The 27,531-nt window shown below is 48.2% G+C and overlaps 1 protein-coding gene across 1 annotated transcript in view; it reads left to right on the plus strand.

Moving 5' to 3' along the window:
• Nucleotides 1-1,318: 1,318 nt before the first annotated feature.
• The window catches only part of BBC3 (BCL2 binding component 3), a 42,285-nt gene continuing 16,072 nt past the window's right edge, over nucleotides 1,319-27,531 (plus strand). The window contains exons 1-3 of the mRNA XM_085625630.1: nucleotides 1,319-1,593; nucleotides 10,728-11,013; nucleotides 25,527-25,720. Coding sequence (XP_085481756.1) covers nucleotides 10,743-11,013; nucleotides 25,527-25,720 — 465 coding nt within the window. The 5' untranslated portion in view covers nucleotides 1,319-1,593; nucleotides 10,728-10,742. The remainder of the gene's footprint in view (nucleotides 1,594-10,727; nucleotides 11,014-25,526; nucleotides 25,721-27,531) is intronic.

Here is a 27,531-nt window from a genome sequence, read left to right on the forward strand (position 1 = left end):
CAGGCGGGGAATTAGCGCCGCGTGGGCGGCGCGGCCGCCAACGGCCGCAGCATGACGGAACCACGCCGTCATGAGCACACGGCGACCGTGGCTCATGACGAAGTGGTTCCGTCATGAGTGGGGAAGGGGTTAAACTGGGCAGTGAAATGCCAAACAAATACAAAAAATTGGAATGTTTGCGCATTCTGGCCACACCTCTGGCTCCGCCCACTGAGCCAATCCTTGGGTTATTCACGCTCTCTGATTCTCCGCCCACAGTTCCCCTACTTTTTCCCCCACTTATTACAGGGTCAGACAAAAACAGTTAAACTAGTCTTGCCCGGGACCTCAAAACTCCTTAAAATGATACTGGGTTGAGCCACAGAGTCAGAGGTAAAGTTGGGTAGAGACGGAGAGAGGTTTAGATGGACAAACTGAATAGACAGGAGTCAAATAGAAAGTTCACTTTCCTGGGGGACCCCTTGAAAGGAGGTGTTTTCAAGCAACTAGCTGCAAATTGCCTGTGCCTTAAAACATCATTCTGTAGTTAATGTGTCCTTCTCGTTCCAAAGTGTGTTACTGCAGGAAAAGAAATTACTAATTTAATTTTAACATTAAAAAATTGTCTTCGGCTTAAGCCGGATCGAAAGCTGTGGCAAAAGCATTTATGTTAAAACTCGGGTGCGTACCTTTCAAATGAATCTGCGTTGCGACATTAAAAATGCCTGATCTGCGTCCACATTAGAAAGATGACTGCAACATTTGTATAGACTTCTCGTGATATCCTGTGCTGTCTGGTGTTGGGGCTGGCTCCTTCATAGAGTGCAGATAAGGCGGAGGCTGAGAGCGCGGGGTTTAGAAGGGGGGGGTCGGTGGCAGCTTTTATGTGAGGGACAGGCTTGGGTGTGTCTTCTGTGCCCGGGGTGGACTAGACTACTACGACCAGCACACTGCTCTAACATTCACCGACTAAAGCGTAATAAAAACTGTCGGTCATGGTTCTCGATTCTTTGGCAGGTGGAGCCTGCGCATTGAGAACACAATTTCCCGCCAGAACTAGCGGAGCTGGTTGACACGCACCGCACTCTAGGGAGGTAAAAAAAAATAGAATGCGCGGGAGTGTGTGCACACATAGACAAAAACACATTTTCTATGACCCTGGATAGAGGAGTGACACACATCTTTGCGTCCCTTAGCCCACCACCAACGTTCGACACAAGCTGCAATACTCGAGGTCCTGGCAAGGGGGCGATAGCTGTTCGGAGGTACTTTATACAAGCCCGAACTTGTCAAAGCAGAGACTGGGAGCGCTAGCCGAAGCTGAAGCCACGCCCCGCGCAGCCCCGCTCGGAGGAAAACAACCCGCTCACGAGCCCGGCGCTTCAGATGACAGAACGAGTGGTCCACGCGTACTTTGTACTTTGTACTTTGGACTGGTAGAAACAACGGCGCGTGCCCAGCTCCAGGCAGAGGAGAGAGGCTCCAGACAGAACTTAAAGGGACAGTGACTCTTTGGATATTGGTGATCAAAGTTGCTTGTTTTTCTGATTTTGGATTCCTGAAGTACAGAAGACGGCTTAAGGAGGCAGCGGGACGGTGCATGCCAGCAGTCAGGTGAGGGGGCACTGCGTTACATTAATGTCCTTAAATTATGTTCCTGACACCACACTTCCTGTATAGCACTGCGTTCTGACCATGGTAGATCGTTCGGTGCACGACGCTGCATTTTGCACTGCAACTGTATTTTGGGAAGGGTTCCTCAGTTTTTGCAAACTTTGCGTTGTTTGCCTGGCACTGCATGCCGTGTTGCACTGCCCAGAGACACGCTCTGCTTTCTCTGGTGACCTGTAGATAGATGCTGGTGGTGCTTTCTGTAGTGCTTTTGTGAAGATGGTAGTTATTTACTTTGTTGGTGTTGTGTAGGGGCTGCCACGACTGTCTGTGGTGCTGTTGTGAGGGAGAAGGCACTTAAACCTGTGGTAATGATGTGCAGGGACTGGATGGTGTTATTGTGGCGGGAATGTCACTTCAACGGATGGTCATGATGTGCAGGGCAGGATCAGCTGCCTGTAGTGGTGTGCGGGCACTGGCTCTGCATTGCTTTGTGCTGTTGTGAAGGAGATGCTACTACCCTGTGTTGTTGATGTGCAGTGCGGGCTTTGCTTTCTGTACTACTGTCCAATGACTAGCGCTGCATTCAGTGGCAGTGGGAGGTGTATGGCAATGCATGCTGTGGTAGCTCTCACAAGTTCTCCCTATATTCAGTGGTTGATCTGGGTATGGTCTAGGACTGTATGTGTGATGGTTCAGGACAGCAGATGGCTAACACGATCTTGCAGTGGTGAGCAGGGGCTGACACTGCGCTCTGCCGTACTCCTAGCAAGAGAGAGCTAGCTCTACACGCAGTTGACTGGCAGCGTTTGACACAACATTCAACGGTTGTTCTGATCATCAGATTGTCATTGCCTTCACTGATGGGTGCTGACTCTACAATCTGCAGTACTTCTAGGAAGGGCTGGTTGACCGCTGCAAGTGCAGTGATTGATAGCGGTTGGCACTACATTCAGCGGTGGTTCTGAGCAGTCTCGCACTTCGTTCTCTGACGGTGGGGTACTGAAGCGGTCATTGGATTGAGTTGAGGTTCTGAGCAGCGGTAGTACTTCGTGAAGTGCCCTTATCATGCACAGGCAGCGCTTCTGTAACCTCCACTTACATTGTGGTTGCAGATGCCGTGCCTGCGTGAACTGTCTAGATCTCAAATTAAAGTGTGAATTGTGTCTGTCGGATCCATCAGGGTGCCCTGCACATGTACTCGCCGCACTGCAGAGCCGCTGCACGGGTGGGAATCCGCACCATGCAGTGCAGTGGGCGATGGATCTCCTGAGACGGAGTAGGGGCAGGGCGGCAGCCACTCCTCGTGAGGGAGAAGGGACAGAGACGTGTCCCCTCTAGCGATGGATCTCCGGCAGCCTGTCCGCGCGAAGGCGCAGCGCCCATGTGCCAGTGTTTACTGGGCGCCTGACAGCAGCCGGTGCACATGGCCAGGCTGTGTACATCCAGTCGAGGGGGAGGTGGGGACCCTCGCTTGCAGCAGGAGCGCCTCCCCGTCCCTCCCCTTACGCGCAGCCACAGGCTGCCCAGATCCATCTCGCTTGAAAAACACACATTCGACCACTAGAAGAGCTCCTGCGAAGGAGCCGCTGACATTAGTCATCGTGCTTTCCGCGGTTCTGTGGCTCAAACTGTACGTTTTGCACCCTGGATTTGGTGGAAAAATAAAACTGGCGCGTTTCATTCGTGCTGCCAATAAAAAAAAACATTTAGAAGCAGCTTTAAACCGTCCAGGGTAACAAAGCGTAATTTTGACAAATTAACATTTTAATACATTTTAGTCGGGTTTCGGGCGCCCTTCTGTTTTTTTAATACATCCCTCCAAATTCACGACAATATTCATGTATTTGTACACGGTGACAGCGAAAAAAAGGCAATGCTCATCGAGTCTGCCCTTCTCCGTCCCTTAGTCTATTCGGTCTCCTGTTCTACCATAGCTCCCACGACTGTGTCCCAACATGTAATCGATACTTTTGTCTGAACGCGTCCACTGGTGGCGTCTGCGCCCCTTTTCTTGGACGGCTGGAAAGTCCCCTTGTAAAGCCCCTCCTGTCAGCAGCCCCTCTCCCGACCCCGGCTTCCCCTCTGTCTCTGCCTGTGCCTGCTCTTTTAGCCTCGGCTTGCCAGGTTCAGCCCAGGTCGCTGCGCAGCAGGTGCCGCCCGAGCTTTGTTTACAAACACTAGGAGCTGCTCTCGCCTGACCCCCGGCGGCCGCTGTAGGTACTGCGCCCCCCCCCCCCGGCAGCATGTCCCTGTTGGTGCTCAGGCGTGCATTGCTGCTGTAATCGCTGACTTTTCTCTACTGCCAAGTTTGTATTTTTTAATCGATGTATGTATTTTATGGCGTTTCCGTCCTATTATATTCCTACACTGATTGAAGCTAAATTTGGTGGGCAGCATCTTGTTCATTTTAAATGAACGGAGTCTTTGTTGTGTAGTGCATTGTGCCTTACCTTAGTCATGGTTTCCAAAATCTACCCCTGACGATTTGGGTATTTCAGCGTTGTTGCTCACGCAAAAGCAGGAGTGGGTATGCGCGTCCCCTTTTTAGCTGCACGAGTCAAAGTAAAAAACTCCGTGTAATGCCACATTTCCCCTTAATTCGTCTTTCGAGGTGATCGATTGAACCTCAAACAGAGCTTGCTCATTGTCGTTTAGCAATCACAGACAATAACAATTACACCTGTCAAGGCGCCGACAGTAGTGTGGCCATTGAGTGGTCAAGAACAGTGGGTGTGGTGCTGCATGTGTCTGCTATCTACGTGGAGGCTAACCTGCGTTTGAACTTCATGGAATTGACCCCAAGTTATAAATGTTGCTAGCAAGCTCAATTTCACCCGTTTAAAAACTCTATAAAGATTGCATCTTGAAGCACCACCCACCTATGTAATCCAGGCTTCTTGCAGCCAAACTGTCTAGCTCCCAAAATGCAGTTTAAGATCGTTCATGTTGTCACCACTGGGGCGAGACAGCCTCCAGCTGCGTGTATCCTGCCACCCATCACTGTACGCCAGTGCCGTCAGATTCTGCAGGGGACTCTGATATGTACTGCTTTCCCTAAAAGCCTCCACCAGATGTTTCCCTATTCAGATGCCTCAAGCGGCAATTTGTGTTCTCATGGGGAGGGTGCACAGATGGGGTAAAACGCACCCCACTAGACTGAACCCTTTAAAGGCAGCCTCTGAACTTAGCTTCGTTTGCCACGCGTAGATTCTCCCCAAGTCCTAGGATTTTGTTCTTATCAGTACACAGGCCGTTGAGGTGTAGCAGAAGCATTTGTGTGCGGCGCAGACAGGTGTGCACTTCAGGGCCTGGTTCGCGCCAATATAAACCTTTCCAATTGAAAAGAGAAATGTCCACGCAAAAACAAAACGGCGGCGCTTTTCTTATTTACGCGCCTGTAAGGTAGCTGGCCCGGTTAGTGCGCCTGCTGCAGACACATGCAGGTGACAGGCCATCGGGACACGCTGCAGGTCAAGTGTCGTGAAGCTGGGTAATAATAAGGCTTGTTGTGTCTGTTTAGGGTGCGCGTTACTGAAAGGGCTGTTGGTGTTGTTGTCATTATTACCGCAGTCCCTGCCTATTCCTTCATTCAGGCATGTATGTGGTAGGCAAAGGTAGCCGAAAGGCAGCGGGGCACTGTTGAGGTGCAATCAAGGTGTGATTGGAAGGTTAGCTGATTTCTAAGAGTAAAAGTGCTGTTTTTGAGAGAACTCAGAATTCAGTTATTTCCTAAATTGGAGCAGGGCTGGGGCAGTTCTGATGGATACATGGTTTAGTTCCAGATCTTCAGTGATAGATTGGGAAGGCCTGTTGCCTGTGATTTTTTTTGTTTTGCCCTTCTACGGCTCCATTCTGATCTTGTCCCAACTGTGGGTGTGCCCAGAGCCACCGGCGGTGGTACGATTGTCAACGAAGTAGGCAGTGGTACTCTTCATTATGGCTTTCTAGATCATACTTCAGGTGTTGAAGATTGAGGGGTCAGGCGAGGGCAGTCAGTACCATTCCATCCGGGTGAGGGTGATGTAAGCATATTTCTTTAGGCTCCCCTTGAGACATGGTGCTGTAGGTAGGATGTCCTTAAAGGGGCCAGCATGGAGTCTAGGAGGTCGTGTAGCATGAAAGTGTCCTTTTCCAGAATCGAGAATACAAAAGCTTGATCAGCAGTTCTGAAGTCTCTTTTGGGGAGAAATGGTTTTACTATCTTTAGTCAAGAGAGCTGCTACCAGGCATTTGTGTAATGTGTTTCCTAGGATTGGGGTCTAGGCGAAATCCCAGAGGCTTGTCATTGGTTGAAAGTTGGGATTCAAACCTGTCCAGGTTCATGTCATCCAGCCAGGTTACGACTATTTCTTGCTTGTTGTACCAGCTAGAATTCTGCTTTGGTGAGCTCCTGGTAGGAGCTGTACATCCTGTATGAATAAGGTTTAAGCAGTAGTTGAGACATTGGATGGCTGCAGCAGAGGAGACTTTGAACCCCACTTGTGTGTCATTAGTGTATGGCGCCTTTTGGCATTTGCTGTGCTTTATCAATCTTTTTCATTCATTCATTAAGGATGCATTTTGTTATCTGCGAGTAAAGCCCTAAGAGCTCCATTTAGAGAGAAGAGATGATGGGGGACAAGATGGAACCCAGGGGAACTCCGCAGGTGATCAGGATCTCCTAGGTGCATGGCAGTGCCCATTTGAACACGCTGAAGTCGATTGTATATGTAGAAGAAGAACCAGTGAGGGATATTTAGGGGTGAACTTCACTGCTGAAGTACTGCAGGCATGCAACAATGGGGTGTCAAATTTCTCAAGGGAGAGTGTCTTCTCCAGTATCCATTTGAATCAGTCCTTTGTTTTAAGGAGGAGGAGAGGAGAGATTTGTGATTGCCGACAGGAAGAGGTGTGTGTTGAACCTGGTGTCTCTAGAATCCAGGTTAAGCTTTCAGAACTCTGTGTTCAGCACTGACTGTTGCACAAGGCATCATTGCCAAATACATGTATGGGTGTGATAAACATGGCAGAAAGAGCACTGTAAAATAAATGGTAAACTAGCATCATTTGTGTAGCGCCGTTTACCATTATTTTGACACTGAAGTGAAAGTAAAATTAGTTTCATCCTGCTAAAATCTTTGCAGTGTGCTATATGTTTCTATGGGTTTGCGGAAGACAGGGTGCTCGGCTGCCCTCAGCTTGCCCTATGTATATGTTTTCTGGACAACATCACTAGCTGTAAATAGAAACGATGTTTATGTTCTTCATGTGAGGGTGTGGGTACTTTAAGCTAACTTTATCTGAATGGTTCTAAGATGCAGGTTGGTGTGGTGCACGGTCATGCTGTTGACTTGGCAGCACTAAAGACTAACTGATAAATGGCCTTTATTTATTATTTATTTATTTGTGTATTTTGTAAAGCGCACAGCTGCCCCAGCGGGGCGTCCCGGCGCTAGAAACTCTGAAAACAGGGAGCAAAGGGTTTAGCAGACCTACTAAGAAGAGAAGAGATGTGTCTTCAGGGATTTACGAAAAGCAGATTCAGTTTGGCAGGTGCGTAGGGCTAGCGGGATCTTGTTCCAACGCTGAGTGGCACAAACCTCAAAGGTTTTTCCACCTGCACGTGCTCGCTTGAATCGTGGGGTGACTAGGAAAAATAAGGAGTTGGAGCGTAAAGTCCTGGAGTTGACGTACGGTCGCAAGGTGTTTTTCAAATGGGCCGACCCATGGCCTTTGGACGCTCGAAAGGCCAGCGTCATAGCTTTGAAAACACATCTTTTGGCAATGGGTAACCAATGCAGTTTACGAAGGTGTGGGGACATATGATGTCTAGTGGGGATATTCTCCACCAGCCGTGCAGCGGCGTTTTGGACCGTCTGAAGTTTATGGCAAAGACCAGCTGTGATACCAAGATAGAGGGCATTGGCATAGTCAAGATGGGATGTTATCAATGCCTGGATCACAGTCTTACGGCAATCCGCTGGCAAATACTTGATAAGCCGTTTAATAGTTCTGATCTTTGCGAAGCAAGATGCTGCTACTGTTTGTACCTGAGTACTGAAACTGAGGTGGCTATCCCAGCGTACTCCTAGATTTCTAACCGAGTCTTTGGGGATGGGAGCTTGGCTCAGATCGACTGGCCACCATAAACTAGAATCCAGAGGAGATGGGGAGTTGAAGAACAGAATCTCCGTTTTACCTGCATTAAGTCGGAGGAAGTTGGCATCCATCCAACTAGAAATGTCTCGTAGGCAGGATTTCAGCGGATCGAAAGCAGAAACGGAGGGGGAATCAAAAGTAAAAAGTAGCTGAATATCGTCAGCATAGGAAATGGATTTAATCCCAGTCTGGGCGATCAGTTTAGCTAAGGGGGTAAAATAAACATTGAATAGAAGCGGACTCAGGGAAGAGCCCTGTGGGACTCCCCATTTGAGTGGTCTGGCAAGGGAAATGTAAGGAGGGGTGAAAACCTGCTGTGAGCGGTCCGAAAGGTAAGATGAGAACCATTTCAGCACAGCGCCACCCAGACCTAAGTCCTCCAGCCTTCTCCGCAAGATCCTGTGGGAGACGGTGTCAAATGCCGCTGAAAGATCCAGCAGCACTAACACCGCCCTCGCCCCCCGGTCAAGCGTCCACCTCACCGAGTCAGCCATTTCAATAAGGGCCGACTCCGTGCTGTGGCCCGACCTGAAGCCGTGCTGGGATTCATGGAGCAGCCCATTGGATTCGATGTAATTCGCCAACTGGGAATGCACCAGCTTCTCCAGGATCTTAGCTGGGGCAGGCAGGAGAGAGATAGGCCTATAATTACTGGGGAGGTCCGGATCCAGATTGGGCTTCTTAAGAATGGGAACCAGGGAGGCATGTTTCCATTTAGCAGGTAAGCTGCCTGTTCTAAGGGGGTCATTCCAAATATGGTTCAGGTGGGGATTAAGTAGGGGTGCAAGTTTTTTGTATTGCTTGGCTGGCCAAGGATCATTGGGAGAGCCTGATTTGTATTTAAGTAGTTCGGCCAGAGACTCAGCCTCTGAGACTGCTGCGAAATCGAGGAAGGAGGACGGCGGTGGCGAGAAAGTTGTAGATTCCTCTACCCGTTTTTCTATAATGGGGATGGGGAAGGAGGAGTAAATGGTCTCGATTTTGTCCTCGAAAAATTGTGAAAGTTGATCGCAAAGCGACTGTGAGGCAGGCTGAGTACGAGTCCACGCGTTGGGGTCAGTGAAGGATCTAACTACATTGAAAATCTCCCTAGCGCCATTGTTGGCGTGTTTGATTCTGGAGGCCAGATAATCCCGTTTGTGCTCCTCAATCATTCGTCGATATTCTTTGAGGGCTGTTTTATAGATGATTTTACTTTCCGTGGTATAGTTCTGTCTCCAGTGGCGTTCAAGGGATTTACAAGAAGTCTTTTTCTGTCGGAGCTCGTCAGAGTACCAAGGTGCTGAGGGTACATCCCTATGAGTTTTGATAGATTTGAGAGGTGCCAAAGCGTCTAAGGCCTGACCGATCCATGCATCCAAGTGGTCAATCTGTAGGTTGAGATCAAGTGACAAGCCAGGTTGGGTGTTTTTTAGGTATTTCTGGAGTGTTTCAGGGGTGATGCGACTCCAGTTTCTGCCTGATGATTTGGGGATAATAGCGGGTCGAATGTGGCAGGGAATGCCAATCTCAAAAGAAATGAGGAAATGGTCCGACCAAACAACCGGGGTAGGGGGGTCGCCTGAATAGATGGTAGGTTAGAGCAAATCAGATCCAGTGTATGACCTGCTTTATGCTTGGGTAAGGTTATTATTTGGGCTAGGTTGCAGGCCGCTAACAAGGAAATGAAATAATTGCTGTGCTTACAAGAATCGTTATCAGCATGGAGATTGAAATCACCTAAGGCGGTGAAGTTAGCGTAACGTGTGCTTAGCTGAATAATATAGTCCGCCAAAGCCGATAAGTGAGCAGTGTTGGAATGGGGGGGGGATAGATAAGAATTCCGGAACAAGAGGAAGACGAAGAAGTTAGGACACTGAAAGGCATGCATGCCTTCTATACAATCAATTTGGTCATATGTGGGGAGGGTGACCGTCCATATGGATTTGTGAATTGAAGCAATACCACCTCCTGGTAAACCATTGGGCCTGTTGACACAGATGATACTGTAACCCTCCGGTAGGGCAAGGGTGATAGCAGGGTTAGTGGTGTCATTCAGCCAGGTTTCAGAAAGAGCAGATCCCAATTGTTATCCCAAAGGGACTGCCAAATGTCGATGGCATGTTTACTCAGTGATCTACAATTGATCAGTGCGGCTCTGAGGGTCAGGGAGGACTGAGCTCCATGTATGGAGACAGGGTTCAGAGCATGCACTGAGCGAATAGAGTAATCTGAAGCAGGGAGGGAGAAATGGCAGACTGTGCAGGCACGTACCTGGCTCCGGGCGTCAAAGGGGGGACAGGGGCAGGTCATGCAAAGGGGGGGTCTCAGAGACAACAGCTCAGTCCGCGTGTATGTGGCGGTGATGTGGCTGATGGGTCGCGGAGGGGGACCGGCCCCGGTCGCGTCCTGATCGCGGACGAGCGCGGACGAGCTTGCCTTAAGCGCGCCCTCGGCGCGCCCGCTGTGCTCGTCCGCTGCGCTTCCGGTTCATTCACATTGTTAAGGAAATGGGGCGGAGAGAAGGGGTGTGGCCTCGGAGTGGGCGTGTCCCAGTCAGAGCGTGGGGAATGGCGGTGAAGAAAGATCGGCGATTTCGCCCTCACACGCGCTGGTTATGCTGCGAGAAAGGGTGGCTGCACACTGCAGTCGTGAGGCAGGAGGGGTAAGTGAATAAGCTTAAAAATGCTAAGTTGTGCAAAGTTTAAAAACAGTAAAATACTCGGTCAAACTAACTACTCCCGGCTGCGCCTCAGAAGGATTCAGAAGTTTCATACTCGTATCACAATAACCTTACTCTGGATCAGTCAACGCTTCTTGCCTGTATAGAAAACGCTGATGTGGTAAATTAAATTGTCATTATCTCTTCCACAGTCATATGTGTAGTTTTATTGCACCCACATTTTAGGTGATGTTCCCATCAATCCCTCTTAGAATTCTTTAGCAAAAACAGAACATATTGTGATTTCTATGTTGTAATCTTGTCTTCTTGTGTTTCCTTTTTCTTCTTTCCTCAGAGTTCAGAGGGCAGTATGGCAAGACCATTTCAGGATGGAAGCCCACCAGAACCGGTAGAGAGCCATCCAAACGATGGTTTGCGACCACTTGCGTCGGAGATCCATGCAATTTGCTCTTATTGCTGTGAAGACTTTGAACGAGTCCCAACACTGCTGCGAGACCCCCACGGGCAGGACCATCACCCATACTGCCACGGGTACCGACTGTCCCAGACTGCGTGTACGGCTCCCACCAGAACTCTTTGCACCTTTCCAGCCACTTGCCAAGCAGACCACACTGTTTACGGTAGGGCCCTCCACCACCTTGCAAAAACCACTGCAGATTTATTGCACTTTCCAGAAGAAAGCAATACACACAATTAACCATTTCCACTTTCTTGCCCTTGAGGAATTTTGATATTTCCTCATCTCCACAGCTGTTGCTCTTCAAGTACAAGTCATGTTCATTTCTCACTAGGCATCTCCATGAATTACTCATGGCATGAACAGGCGTAAGGTTGGCTTGACACCACCTTCATCAATAGTTTTTTTTGCCTGTTGAGGAACAGTCAAGTTAGATTAAGCTATAGCATTCAATTTATTGAGAGTTTTGTTGTGTGATTTATATAGGTGCTAGGCCTTCCACTCCAGGCTCGGAAAGTTAACACAATGAAAAGAAACCAAGTCTTGTGTGAGATTTGTTGGGGAAATGTTTGTGCTCTTTTTCAGTTTAACTGAAGTGGTGTTCGTTCAGTTTGTTTGTTTTAACTGTAGTGGTTTTGTTGTGGTGCGTCATGCTAAGATTTTAAGCTGTTCTATCGTTCGGGATTCCTTTAGCGTAGGGTGCCCTTACTGGATAACGGGTGGGGGCTTCCCCACCCCCAGTGACCTCAGGTGGCCCTGGCCTACCCACTCAAGGCTCCCTGTGAATGAGTTCCATGACTCGTGCAGCAGTGACAGAATGTCCAGTCATTGTTGTTTTTATGTTTTTGAACTGTGGTGGGGGTGGGGCTAGGGCTGGGAAGAGATTACTATGAGAACAGGGAAAATATAGTACTTATGGACCACAGTGGTTGAAAGAAAGCAAAGGCACCGCTGCCAACACCACGAGAAACGTATACCGACAACCTGGTGTTTTTCAAGTAAATTTTTAACAAGTGTTATATTTATACTTTCATTTTACGTTGCTGTTTTTGTGCTTACGGAGATAAGGCGATCTTGTATCCGCAGAAACAGATGAAAAATGTAAGCAAAACGATGCCTGCCTTTTCCAGTGAAAGCCTGGGTGTGGGAAATGGGCAGCGAGCTGCACTTTGTGATAGGAAGTGATGCCAGGACAAATATGACCCCCTCCCATAAATACGAAATGTTATGTCCCAGAAAGGTTTGTGCTGTCAGTGACTCACTTACTCGGGGATGGGAATCTGCTCTAGTAAAAAGAAGTGAGATACAGTTGAATAACAAATATGCATACATGAAAATGAAACTGGGAAAGTACAAGCTATTGGTGGTTTACGCTGTTTTGTAATATTGTGCGTCACTTGTCCAAGGAGGTTGTCAAACTAGCAGCGCCTGGAGAGCCCCCTGTGAGACACCTGTTTTCGTCGTCACCGCAGAACAGGTGATCATAAACTGTGACCAAGTGTCACAAGTACTCTATGGCCTTGGAGGCCAGCGGCTGTCGCTTGGACGAGTCTGAGAAGGCAGGCCTTTACCTGCACTTGGAGACAGCCATGTAGTCACAACAGGCCCTCGTGACAGCCTAAGCATGGCCTCGTGGCTTCAGTTCTCACAGGCCCTCGCGGGGCGGCCTGCAAGTATTGATCCAGTCTCTTTGAGAAACCTTCTGGAGTCAGTCACTCACTGGCCCTCAGGGGCCGCATAATTTGAGCCTCGTGACTTTGCGCAACCATTAGAAGTCAGTCCTCAAAGCGCTCAAGTACTTGTTGCGGCCTTCGAAGGCATTGCTTCCTCTAGCTTGGCACTTTTTGTCCTTACGCCGTTATTACAAGTGATACTGCTAAATTGTGGGCAGCCAGGCGATTAATATTATTTCAATTTCTCCCATACTGCAATACACATCAGCAAATCACGTTTGTATTGATATCATATAATGGTTGCCGCAGTTATAGAAAATATTAGATGAGGGCCACAGCCAATGCCGTATCTACTTTAATAAATGCGGAGAGGTGGACATGTCTTTCTTCAGCACCCTGGATAGTGCAAATAAACAACCACAAATGCATTTGCCTTTTGGGGGCTTCGCCCCTCATCATGAGCCACAGCTTCGCCCACACCGGGTACCCTGTGTTTGCACTGCCCAGCAGACCACCGCATGAAGTTATCCTGTATAACACCGTGCGCCGTCAGCAAGCTGCGCCTGCGCGGATTTTAAAGCTGAAATGAGATACTGCAGCAGACTGGGCCGTCAGGCAGCGTTGCACCCTGTGATACCCAGAGAAATGTAACACAAGGTCGTAGGCATAGACACACGCAGGGCTCGAGGAAGAACTGCCGGCATTAAAAACAACAGCAAGGCCCGAGAATGTGTTACCGGATACACACGCTGGCACACTGTGCCTGTTTGGGTGTTGGCCCAGTCACAGCAGTTCCTGACCTGGGCAAGCTGTCCCGTCTTCTATTGTAAATGGCAGGCTGCGTATCTTTGCGTGAGAGGCCTGAGGCTACGGGCCAGGCTGGGCCATCGGTGTGTTCACGCTAAAATCCAACAGCTGAAAAGTTATGTTGCCTTGATATAAACAGATTGTACTCTGTCCCCTTTTTATTTTCTTTAAATTTGACGTTCAATTGTCCACCACCCAAATTGCGGGGGTAAATAATGACATGTATTTTTTGGACGTTTTACCTCAGTGTTGTTCTGGTCGGGGTATTAATGTGTTAGCTTTTGTTCTTTGAATGCAGTGTCTCTTTGCCAAGGACATAGCGCATACGGCCGCTGACTTGTTACATATAGAACTTTAGGGTGGTCAGGGTGTCAAATATTTTTTAATACATTCGACCAACCTATTGCTTTTCCTATAGTTTGCATGGTAGCAGTGCTACGACAGATTTGCCCTTGGGCGCTCAACACTCCTTCCTCTTACTGAACGTACTTGCATTCATCGACATCGGAAGGATGAAATCTTTAGCGGCCCCTGCTAAATGCAAACCTTTGGAATCCAGGGGCGAGCGCACAACTGAGGAGCGCGTGCCTAGCTGACTGAGCTATCGTTGTCATCGATTAGTATTGCAAGGATTCCAGGACCTCACTGACATGCCTATGAACTAAGAATTACAACTGACAATTTTGGCGCTGAGGAACCAGGTTCGAATCTCGGCGTCGACTCAACACCCTATGATTCTGGGCAAATCACTTAATCTCCACAAGCCTACCCAAAAATATTTTCTCCGTGTGTAATGTAACCTGTAAAGCGCTCTAAAACCTCGCGCTAAATATAAACTACAAATGTACGCCTGATGCAAAAAATGGAACTTTGTGGTATGTTTCAAACACGACGCACAGCTGCCCTTCACTTTCCACGCATTGCACACAGCTCAGTTCACAGGAAGGCGCTCGCCCCTCAATCGAGTGAAGATTTGTTTTGCTAATCACTGGCCTCACGCAGTGGTCAGTGCCAGCGGGCTACTGGAGGCCACGACCCTGCCACACCCTCTGCTCCGGGAGGAGGCCTGCCTACAGGCCGTAGTTGGCTGGTCTCCAGCTCTCTTGATCTCAGGGGAGGGAGACACCGCCGGCTGCTCACAGTTGGCGGGTGCCCCCAACCTTCAGGTTGCCTCGTGCGACAGATGTCTTGCACAGATAGCGGAGGTGTCCCCGTGTTCTCTCAGCACTAAACCCCCTGAATCGAGGTTGCCGAGTCGATAACATGCCCAGGCATGTCCTGCAGACTGCGGCTCCCTTTGACGTTCATTTAAGGGCCGTATGGGCGCTTTTCGCGGCGCTGCACTTCCCACTCAGCCACAGACTGGCCTGCTGAAGGGTTTGCGAGTCACGCGGCCTCCCCTTGCGGAAGCTGTGGCTACATACTGCAGGCCGCCGGGTCAAGTGATTTAGGAAGCATGCCTTATGGTAATAATACCCACGTTGTTCAAGTCTGTGCAAACTGGAGCAGGAAACAAGAGTTTTTGTTAGCGTTCTAATGAATATTATTACTTTTTTAGTCGGTCTAAACGCCATAACTGAATGTTTATACAGACAGCACTTCAGTCCACAGTACTTCATGTTCGTTTTTACATAGTGTAAAAAAATGTTCTTTAAAAAGATGCTCAACAAACGTAAGTTGCATCCGATATTCGCATTTTGTTGAACGCTGGTGGAATGTCACTTTATTAATGTTAGGCAGCGTGGTGTGCCATGGAAGAAGTAACAATAATTCCTTGTATTAGAGACAAGCAGTGGCCCAGTCCGCTTTTCTCCGCATTATTTTTATATTGTAGAGTTAACGCGCTAAAACGTAGCGACTTCGAGCGATCTGCGGCCACACTGGAGGGTCAGCTGCCTTTGAGTGAACTTGGGTTTTCAAAGGTGTTCGGTTCTGTTTATGTCTCTGGAGAGATATATATGTATGTATATATAAGGGACTAGTCTTGGACTCTGCCACGTGTGTTGCAGACTGGCCACTTTATTAGTACTGTTGTAGGGGGAGTAATGACAGATTTCCTTCAGCCGCACAGTGCACGCTTTCAGAGTGCTGTTTAGTGCTCGCTGTGCACTGCGGCTAGGTTGGAAGTCAGACTCAGGCCTGGAAACACCTCGCCGCTCTGTGCCAGGCAGCCCCGAAGACCGCAGCTAATGTGATAAGCAAACACCGCACGCCAACACAACGTGTAATTGGACAATTACCTTCCCGCCAGCTCACCTGCAGCAGGCCTGTCAAAGGCCGCGCTAACGCTGCACGTAAAAACTTCCGGGGCACGTTGGGTCACGGCTCCAGGCGTCCAAATGATGAGGCGCCGTCGCCCCACCGTCGAGGCACACAGACTGGCCCACAACACTGGCCATTATTAAAAATACGCCTACCTGGGCGCGTCAGTGTTTCTGAAAGGGAGCACGTACCAATGAATAATTTTGATCGAAGAACATTCAATAACGAAAATCCAATGAGGAGGGTCGAGGTTGCTTATGTGTTTTTATATAGCGCTTCTTGCAGCAGTCCCGCGTTTCTAAGCAATGTAATAACACGTTACAATTACCCAATGTATGGAACTCAATTTACTGGCCTTCTTCGAGGGTAGAAGGGCTGATCCCACCTAACAATGACTCGATCTTCTCAGCTGCCCATGAGCTGATATGTGCTTGAAAATTCAAGTTGATGACTCAATTGATTTTATTCTGCAAGAACAGAAATAAAAAAGGGACAGTAACTGTAAATGGTGGCAGTCTGCTCTTTCACAAGGAGCTTTGCCAGAGAAAAAAGTGTCAAGGACTCCTTTGCTAATGCGTGCTTTTTGAGACCAAATACTATTTTTGGTTTTAGCCAAATCCATTAACATTTGCGAGCGCTCGGCAACTCCACCGAAAATAACGTTATGTAAAACTTGTAACAAAGAAGCATTGCCAAATTCAAAAGGACATATTAAGTAATGAAGATCTGATATGTGCCACCGCGGGAACTGGAGGTGTGTACTCCAGTGTCCTGCCCCTGAGAGGCCCATGCACAGAGCCCGTCCTCGTCACCGACAGCTGGTGCATGTGTACATCCCCAACAAGCACAGACCTGATCTTTCCCGAGTTCATTCTGAAGCCACAGCGCACCCACCCATTGCAACACGCGGAGGCCCACGCGTCCCAGCGGGCGCGGGACACGGAGCCGAGACAAACAGGCCACACGATACCCGGCCGCCGCACAGAGCATCTAATCTGGTCTTCCAAGAAAGTCGTGTTGAAATATGTCCCGTCCTTCCGCGAAGGCAGCTGCATTCCTGACGCGAAATTCCCCAACCCCATGTCACCCACAGACCCAAATCTTGTTCAAGCGCCTTGTCTCGGGGAGATCCTTTACAGCAAGCAACGGGTGACCAGCTCCCAAGTCCTCGCCCCAAACTATCTTAGAGAGACTTTTTTTTTTGGGGGGGGGGGGGGGTACACAGTTACGTCACCTAGGTAAACATCGTTTGGGACCACGCATCAGTCCATGAACAGCAATTTCACATAAGTCTCGTAAAACAGCTGGGCACTACACTACAGGCTTTCAAGTCCGGCCTTTCACCATTCCGTGGTTGATAAACTGACTGCCACTGAGCTTGCTGGGTAAAAATGTGTTTTTTCTAGCGCCTAGAGGCATATCCGTTTGTGGCCTGCACTCGGTAACTAGTTATTATTGGAATCAATGTGCACCTTGGTAGGCGTAGCGCCAGATATAATTTAGGGATGTTCAGCTATCACGGAGAATATTCTGTTCGACAGTAACTGGAATATTTCACACCAGCCGCTGGGGGAGACGACACAATAAACGAAGATGACTCCAGACCAGGCGCTATCTAAAGCGTCACCTGCACGTGCATGGCATGCGCAAGGTACAGGTACATTTCTCAGTCTGGGTCAAGGGAGGCTGCGAAAAGCAAAGGCCCCCTTCGGTTCAAATTCGGTGGTATTCTGAGCTGTGTGAATCCCCCAGGAGGTGAAAGCGGACTTCTTTGACCAATACAGGCGGAACGGCGTTTGTCAGCTCTCTTCGGGGCTAGAATACCAGCAGTCACTGACTGTCCTTATCCTCTTCTACAATGGGGGTGGGGGGATTTGAATCCTATTTTGGACCGCTTCGCTCAAGGTTCACGCGCATTGCTTGTGCCGCCTTTTTCAGAGGCCCCGTGCAAACTCCAGAGTGAAGGGCGAAGTGCAGTGTGTGAGTACTAGTGCAACAGGAGCATTGGCACCAGGGACCATGTGTTAGCGGGGCCCACACCCCCAAAAGTAACATTTTTTAACTGCAGGGAGTACAGATCCCTCCGCACTCTTCCGCATCCCCCCCTAATGTCCGCACATTGGCGGAAATGGTATGCCCACTGTTTCGCCCGATGTCATCATTCGGGGAAAATAAGCTCGTGTCTCACACTACAAAGAAGGGCAGGCTCGCGTGCTGTCGGGGAATTATAGTTACAGCATGGTCAGCTGGACGGGAATTCCCGATTCCTCACTTGCATCATTATTTTCGCCTAGCATTACTCATTCATTATCCTCAAGACATGCAAGGCGACAGATGTGTGACTGATGAACATCCATGAACTATGGCTGTCTCTTTCACAGTCTCGCCGCCCTTGTGAATCCCCGGAAGTACGGCCCGGTGAATCTGACGGGTCCGTATATCCCAGTGAATCCACGGACAGCCTTGTTCAGTCAGTAACTAGGAGTCTGTCCCAGTGAATCTTTCAGATTTTCCCAAGAAAAAAACCAGAACGATTTTGACAGAGATTCACTAACAAGCCAATCCCATTGAATGTGTACGCGAGCCTGCTCCCGGGATAGCTGAGTGACATCTCGCTGAATTCCCGTCTGCCCAGTGAATTATCGAATTGTTCTGTCTTACCAGTGGCCAGCCAGTCTGCCCGAGGACAGGTGAGCCTGTCCCACTTTCTGTAAAGGGCTCAAATAATTTCAGGGACGCAGTGCCGACGCTGACAAACGCGTGCAGCACACTTCAAAGACCCCTCAAACACTACCCACTGGAACGGGGCTTTGCGCGAGGCCTGGCAGTGAGGCCTCGGGGGTCTTTATCGTGTGGGCTTACGGATCCGGCAGGTTGCCTTGCACAACTACGACTCGATAAAGGTTTCAGGTTGTTGTGGCTCTACTTTCAGCCAATGGGATTTTTTTCAGAACTCTCGAAGGCCCACACCTGTTTAACCAGAAGGTTGTGCCAGCACTGTGAGCGCAGAGGCTGTCGGGAACCGGGCAGGGGTGGAGGAAAGAGGTGGTAGAGCGCTAGGCTGGTGCCTATAGGAGGGATGGGCCATATTCTTTAATATTTTAGGCAGTACTTCGACTGCGACTCTCTACATCTGGCTACACCGGCCTCTAAACGGCTTCCCCGAATCGGGAAATAAAATCCCAGTATCTCTAGTGGCAGAGGATGTGGCAGAATCAATATTGGCTGGCATCATGACGGCTTGTACGATCAGGAATAGGAATCGAAGTTGTTTGGGGACGGGGAGGGGTGATATTTAGTGCCACGGCCTCAAAATCCCACAAAATACTACTTCATTTTCCTCGGTCCCAGTACCCCCCGCTATGCAGCCTCCCTCTCTCCCTCAAAAGGTATAACCAGCATACCTTTACAAAAAACGCACATTTATAACGACCACGTATCTCGATGCCCTTAACAATAGTTATGACTTTCCCCGTTTCAGTTGTGCTCCTTTTGTTCACTTCGGAAGGATGGATGGCCGAGTCAGTCATGCACCCAGCAGGCTACACTGCTCTCTGCCGCCGGCTCCACCTCGAGCCCTGCTGGTAGCCGCTCATCTGTGGGAATTGTTCTTCGGTTTCCTGTTGACAAGTGTTCCTTCTAGTAAGGCGGCCGCAGTGGCATCCTGTCCTGGTACCTCTCGGGCCGGCGCTAACAGGACATCTTAGGCCGGCGGGAAGGGGGGCCCGTGCCCCAGCGCCAGCTGACCTGGCCGTGCTCCAGGAGGCCGTGCAGAGCTGCTGGCTCGGTTTCCATCCTCTGACAGCCTTTCTTCCTGCGGCGTTATGCAGCAGTCTGGCTGGGATGGTGGCTGCGTGAGCACAGGGCCTGGTGCAGTGATTCGAATGCCATCTCCTAGGACTCCTTAGCACTCACATCATCAGCATGGGAGTAGGAACAACTGCCAATGCAGCGCTAGGATGCCGGGGGTGGGAGTGCTATAGATAACACGGCTATTGTACCCGTTCCACCTGTGGCCATGCGTGCCGCATCCCTCAACGAGAAGGGGACTCCCCCTTTCAGCCTGCTCATTACAGGTGCACTCTGCAGGACTTTTACAAGGGGAAGTCCGAGTAGTTTCTTGGTATTTACATCTACAAGGGAAGGATTTAGCGGATTGCTTTTATGGCGCAGGGAAGAATTGAACACTGAACAAACAGCCCAACCCACCCCCAAAAATATATTTTTTATGACCAATCGGTGAGTCTGTGTTATAATGTATAGATTTGCTGTGTATGACTTTAGCCTGAAGTCAAGTAAAAACCCCACTTACCTTGCGAAGTTGTGTGCCACATGCTAAGAAGTCGCCGGATTGAGAATCTTGTAGGTCCAGGCCTGTGACCCTAGTAACAGAAAAGAAAACGTCTACGTTTGTTTTGGATTCAACTCTTGAAGGAAGGTGGCAGTGGCGTGCAGTATTTCGCGTCCTCGGCAGGTGATTCCCCAGCCCAACTCTATCATCACCATTATCTTGTTTTACGCACCACATCAACAGCTGAACTACCTCTATTGTCATGGTAGTTTCCTCTTTTGAGTTCGGACTACAGTACAACTCTGCCAAAAATAATAGGCTGATTTTTCTCCTGCAACGACCACGCAGTGTTCTAGGTCTGAGTGCCGACACGCTCCCGGGCTACTTGGATGTGTACATAAATCTTCATTTAAGGCTGCTTTTGTACCTTTTGGCATACTTAGGACCACTTGAGACATTGTGTTTGTTCATGATCTTTCTAGTCAGTTTGCTACCATTTTGTCCTGAGGAAGACCCTGTTCGTATTACCTTAAGGGATCGAAACATGAACTTGTCAGTCATGACCATTCTTCCATATGATGCTGGGAAATCCTCAAAGACTGATTAGATTCAAATTTGAATCTGGATGGGGAAGACATTTATATGATATGTGCACTGTAACGTTTTTGTTTTGTCAACTCACTTTTTCTGCATTTGCACTACGCTGTCTCCAGTCGCACCTATTAGTTCTTGGAATTGTCGTTGCACTGTATATACATATTTAACATATTATTTGTGTCACACTGACTGTGATTGCAGGGCCAATAAGTAACATAGCCCTGCAGAATAACAGTATGTTTCTTTAGCATGAATCTATATGGAACAATATATATATATGAAGAGATAATAGGGAAAGAAGATCACACATATACATTAGTATAACTTTACTTTGATAGCTTTATTTCGGTCGTTGACCATAAAAGCACAGGTAAAATATGTACATACAAAATAAAACATAAATATTATACATACAGATAAAAAGTTATTAAACAGGAGTTATCAAAGTTGAAATTTACACATCAATAATTTGGTTAATAAAAGTGGACCTCCTCCGCCACATACTATGCAAAAAACGGGAAACAGTGAACACAATAGGGGGTGAGGTATCATAACGCAATATCCTGCATGCTTGTGCACATTGTTTTAAGCATAAATTTCTACATAGTGGCACAAGCCATGATCTGCGTATTTCTTTATAGGCAGGGCAGAAGAATAAGATATGAGCTAAATCTTCTTTGGTTGCGTTACAAGCCGGACAAAGTCCCTCACTTCTTCCTGCCCATTTGCAGGTCAGATCCCCGATTGGAAGGCAACCATACCTTAGCTGAATATATAACTTTTTAGCAATCGGGGGCTGGATTTGGTCTAGAAACTCCTCCCTGCTGGGTACCATCTTAACTTGCAAGAAGTCTGTAGTCAGCCTACCCATAGTCTGTGAGCGGTATAGCAGAGCTAGTTTATGCTGTTTAAGTAGGACTAGCAACTCCTTCTTCTGTACCGCTATACAGCTCACCCCTGGGGACTCCCAAAGTTGTGGCAGGCCTATCTGATATATTAAGGCTTTGAGGTGGGATAACCAGGGTATATTTTTGGCCTTCAGTTGGTCCCAGATTGCAAAAAATTCAGCTCTATAGTCGTTAAGCTCGGGCACTGTCCATAACCTTCTCCAATATAGGAGGGGTCGGTTTGATAGAAATTCAGAAATGGGTTCCAGGTCTAGGTCTAACCTCATGGGTATGAGAGGTGTGCTCTGAGGGAGCCCTAGCAAGTTTCTAACGAATGTGTGTTCAGCCTTTGATAGGGGAGATACACGAGTGTGGCCCCAAAGTTCTGCGCCATATGTAGCGGTAGGTCTGGCTTGAACCCTATACATTTCAAGGACTGGGGAAACTGGTTTGAATTGTGTTTTCCTGTGAAACTTGCTAATGCCACCAGCTACCTGTGTCAACTTTAGGGCGGATTTGGTCACCTGGGGGCCCCAGCCGAAATCTTCGGTCAGGGTGACACCCAGGTAAACAAAAGTTCTGACCCTTTCGAGCGGGGTACCATTCAGAGATGGGCAGGGGCGGGTGCGCTTTGGTGGGCCGAAAATCATGTACTTTGTCTTGTCTAGATTCATTTCAAGTCCCCTCAGAGCGCAGAATGTTACAAATCCGTCCAAGACCCTCTGGATGCCTGTTGATGTCCGTGATAGCAATAGAGTGTCATCCGCGAACATCAGAGCAGGCACCCGCCCAGTTGACAAGCGAGGGGCGTCATTGTTCCTGACCGCATCCAGGTCACCAACCAAGCCATTTATGTAAAGGCTGAAGAGTGTGGGTGCCAGGGCGCAACCCTGGCGTACTCCTCTGGTGACGGGGAAAGGGTCGGATAAATCACCGTTCTTCCCACAGCGTACCTGGGCGTAGTTCCCTTTGTGGAACCGCTTTAGAAGCTCTAGTAAATATGGGGGGAGCTTTAGGTCTAACTGACTGAAAGGACTGGGAGGGTGAAAGGCAAAAAAGTGTATGAATATTAGGGCCTTGTTGCTGCGTAGTATTAACCACAGAGAGTGGAAGTGCCAAAGCTTTTTTCCGCCTCTTCCTAATGAACCACACTAGGGAGTTAATGCATCGACACCATCTTTTTTACCCACCACAGCTAAATTTGCAGGGCCTACCTTGTAAGCTAAATATTGCAGTGGCCAAAGATTTTAGAAGGACTTGGGACTGCCCAAAGCCAAGTCTTGATTACACTACATGCCTCGTTTTTTCACCACCCTACACTGCCTATCTCTTCCTTCTCCACAGAGCAGGCTGTGCATCATTGGCTGTTTAATCTACATGTTTGCATTATTCCTTGTTCATGTAGTGAAAGGCACAGGTGCACTAACCCAACAGATCATCACTGTCACAATCTCTTAGACCATAACAAATAGTGTTACCATCACCCTAACTCACAAGAATGTACTTCCTGCCCTTCTTTTTACCAAGAGTCGCCATGAGTGCCTGAAGGGTATGGACTAGTTCAATGGGTTTACATATCAGAGTACATCTTTGTGTGCAGGTCGACAAGTAAACTCTCGGACACTAAAGCAGATTATGTAAAGAAGGTGACAAACCATGAAAGCACTCTCCACACAAAGTGACTGCTATTTCCAGATATTTCTGTACATGATATATTCCAACATGCAGCAGGCTCTGCATTGGTATACTCTTGATCGTTTCCACAGTCGTACCCACACCGAGGAACTAAGAAAATACACAACTTACCATATGTGGAACACAACATCTCCAAGATTGGCCAAGTTCTCATGCGGCATATCAGGGAAGACCCCAGTCTATTTCAGCAGACGCTATGAGACACCGATTGTGTAGGAGGCTCGGGGTGGGGCCACACTTTAAAAGCTAGAAAACCACGAACTCAGACTGGGAATCCCAAAGCCACTCACATAAGATAGTGGGTCCCGGCATACTGCCCTCACAGGAAGCACAAAGGAGCTTACAGCCTCTTTCCCAGAGGTTTAATACAGAGGGCCTGTCCTAGCACGTCAAGACGGATCCAAAGCACCCTATCGTAAAGGGCAGTAAACAGCAGGGACTTCCTGCCCCAACAGGCCAGGGCGCATCATAGAAACCTTATGACAGAGGGTAGTAAACAGCAGGGACTTCCAGCCCTGGCAGGTAGGGACGGATCGTAAAGGGCAGGCAGATGCTAGAAAATGTCACTCTTGCAGGGAGGCAAGGACTGTTAGCCTAACAGCTAGGACAGAGCCTAACAAGATAGGGCAGAGCCTAACAAGCTAGGACAGAGCCTAACAAGCTAGGATGGATCTCAGAGTAACATACGATTCCTGCCCCAGCAGGTCAAGACAAGCCCCAGCACTTCCCTACAGAGAACAGAAATAAGTAGGAGGGGGAACATATCTCACGGTCTGGTCAGCATTTGCATAGCACCTGGATTCAACCATCTGAGGAGCATCTAGAGTTTAGGCGCTCACTTCACCCATCGAGCAAGGTGCCACCCTCTCAAGCTATCTGGTAAGGTGGTGGGCTGGGGCAGTGTCTGCCAGGCACTGGCCGAGCCTTAAGATGTCTGAATCCTGAGGGAAAGGGTGCTCCTCCTAGAACTCCAGGCATGGGATCTGCACAGGCAAACAACCTGCTCCAAGACCCTCCCAGCATAACGCCCCAGAGCTGAACCACCTCATCCTTCTCTGCCCGGCATTTATACTGTTCTCCTAAGACACTAATAGTCAATCATTCACAGCCATTTCCAAAGCTGACCCATACACCTTCTTTAACAGTGCACATCCACAACACTGAGGCCGAAGATAGTTTATCTCAAAGCAGCACACTCCAGTCTCTCTGGCTCAAACTATACACTTAACCTTGTGAAGTACACTCAACTGAAGTATGCTGCCAGCTACTGCCAGGGCCCCTACCCGGTTGATCCCTCAGAATTGTGCACTCACAAAAATATAAAAATGTAATCTCATCTCAAGGACAAACTTAACAAATCACTTTCATGATTTCACAGTGATTCAAATTAAGGAAGGATTATGCATGACGAGCACAGAGAAAGCAGCTCCTGGTGACTGCTGGGGAGAACAAACGGTGGGTCCTCCCCAAACGAAGTACGGATGCCACCAGGCTTCAAGTCATTAGGACACCATGTTTCTCACTCTTTCATTTGACAGCTTGACGCATAGAAAGATACAGTCATGGTTTGCTTCCTTGTAACTAAAAGGACGGGCATACCTGATGGCAATTTGTACGAGAACACCCCAGGGCCAAAACCACCCTGTCCTGAAGACATGGAGCGAGGAAGCGGCCCGAAGGCGAGAGCGACATTCCAGACAGAACCATTACTGGGATAGTGACAGTATCTGATATAGACGACACCTAGCTCCCTTTCAGCAGGACTTGTTCATCCGGGGTTACTACTGAATAGCGACCTCCAGAATATCATGGCACAAGAATACTGAGAACAGAGCATCAACAGACAAATATTGAAGGTTAAATTCATATAGGGAAGTATAGATTTACAAAATATATATATATCTCCTAAGTACATATATGTTGAGTCGGGATAGAAAATCTAGACTTGCTTACCTTTCAGTATATTTTATTTTTGATATTTTGACTTCTGTTTCGTGTCCTGTCGATATTCAGGGTGTACACCTCCACCCGAGCCTTGGGAGAGGGTTATGTATCGGGTAAAGTCTCCCTCAGACAATAACTGAGAGAATTTGGGGCATGACAGGACTGAAGCACTTGCTGCTGTGAGCCTCAAAAAAGATTACATAATACAACTATGCATACCAGTCTGAAACTTAACAAAAATGCACCCTAATCTGAAATAATCTGTCTTGCTCATTATTCATTAGTGTACAGTTTGATATACCAGCTGGTATTTTATATTCCACGCTTCCTGTATATTATTGGGGACAATATTCCTTGTTCATCATACAATTGAAGCTGTTATGTTTCTCCCCAACTGATGTATTAAGTTAATTTTATATTTCTGTACAACCATTTACCGTATGTTGTTCTTTTGTGTTTCTCTATTGAAAATAACTAATAAAATAACTTGGAATTAAAATCTGTCTTGCTCCCCTTTCAGATCACCGATCCATTGGGGGAGAGCACTCGCTAGCGGAACAGGTGACCATGGCAGGCCTGGCCGGGCGAATGGAAGAGGAGATGGTGGGTAATGGCAGAGCCCATCGAGAGCAGCCGGGGCAGGACATAGAGCGGGAAATCGCAGCCCGACTGCGGAGGATCGGGGACGAAATGAACACTATCTACCTGCAGAGGGTAAGCCTGCATGCTGTAGGAATAAAAGTAATAAGACATCATCTGCAGAGTGGATATATAACAGGGTGTTTAAGAATCTCTTAGACATCAAGGAACATTGGTGGTGGTGATTCTTGCTCTTCATTCTATATAAGTCAGCACCTACTTCATGAACCAGGGTGGCCGCTCCTGACATAATTGTAGTCACACTGAAATTGCTTGTGTCCCTCTCTAAAACGGCATATTCTCTAATGTTTAAGTAAGTTAATGCAAGTCCCATGCATTGCCGTGTGGATCGCTATACTCAACTAAAAAGAGACGATATAGAGGTGAAATGAAAACAGAAATCGTTAATTATTAGGCACTCAAAGGCCGCATATCCGAGGTTCAACTTTTTGCCCGGTGAAGCTCAGCATTATTAATATCAAAGATGTGGCATCAAGTGATTCACCCTTTGGCAGCACACCTGAGCAAGGTATTTCTGCCACAGGCAGGGTCAGCATCGGAAGGTAGCATATGGCTAGGATGTGGGAAATGGGATTTGGTGAGATAGGCCTTAGAGGCAGCAAGCACACTCTGCGCCTATTTCATAGCCTTCATACATCATCTCTCGAAGGCCTGTGTGGGGCCAGTAGGAAGCCTAGGGCAAGAGATGGAATATAGTTGTGTGCAATACATACAAATTCCTGTCCTGTAGGCCACAACAGCTGGTATATTGTTAATGAGAATTTGCCCTGTTGCCTCTTGGACACAGATGGTGCATTGTGGATCAGTGGTTACATTTGGTATTGGTATTATACAGGGTGAATCACTGTATATTGATTATGTGTTGTGTGGATAAGTAGAGAGGTGGGGAGAAGCCTCTTGTTGGGTCATTATGGGTGTTGAAAACTTGTTCTAATTTGTCAATTCCCTATGTGCTCTCTACAAAGCCGAGACTTTTGTTCATGTCGCCAAAACTCTACAAAATCACATGATTTCCAAAAATGGAATCTACATATTAAGCTCTACAATATTTTTTACGTTTTAAAAACCTGTAATCAGGTATTTTTTTGTTTCAATAAACACTCTGTGACCTGAGGACGTATCCCAGTTGGATTCACGCTGCATCAGCAGGAACTTGGCCTTCAATGGTTGCAGTTGGAGGAGCGCCAGTTCAAGTGTTTTGATAGCCGAGAAGCATAATAGCAATTGTCTCCTCTTGTACCTGTTGTGTCCCCGTGCTCTGCCACATATATGCCCCGACTAGGCTCTGAAGTGCAGCGCGTCCTAGGGCGGAAAAGCCCTGACCATGACCTCGAAGACAAAGGGCTTTCTGCTGTAAAACTTTACTTGGCCGTGATCACTGTTTCCACCAGTCGGTCATGTCCAGAGTCTGTTACATTGTGTCTGGCCGCTGGGAAGTAGTGGAGTGCGACACGCCAGAAGGATTTTCTGAAAGGGTTATCGGGGTAGATCTGCTTCAGCGCTCCACGCAAGCTTGTTGTTGCAGCGGGTTCTCTGTAAAGCTCCATTGTTGGTGATTCCCGCCAGTTGTTGTAGGACATTGAAAAAAAACAGATTCCTGTGCCAAGGCAATGGACGAGTGCCACGCACATAAGGAGTATTCCATTCTAGTTTAACTCTATAAGCTCTGAGAGATGCTCCGTACCCGCAAAGCGTAGTATAAGGTTGACATGTACCCTACAGGCCGGGGTTAATTTTACCCTTTCTGTAAGTTACTTAACAGTTCAGCTGTGAGGAGACACCAGGTCTTTCAGATATACATAGAGTGGGCTTTGGTTCTACCAGAGAGTATTTCTCTCTCACCCCATGCTCCTGGCTGTTTGGCT

This window comes from Triturus cristatus, chromosome 9, assembly GCF_964204655.1.
Source record: "Triturus cristatus chromosome 9, aTriCri1.1, whole genome shotgun sequence".
In the NCBI taxonomy this organism is placed as follows: Eukaryota; Metazoa; Chordata; class Amphibia; order Caudata; family Salamandridae; genus Triturus; species Triturus cristatus.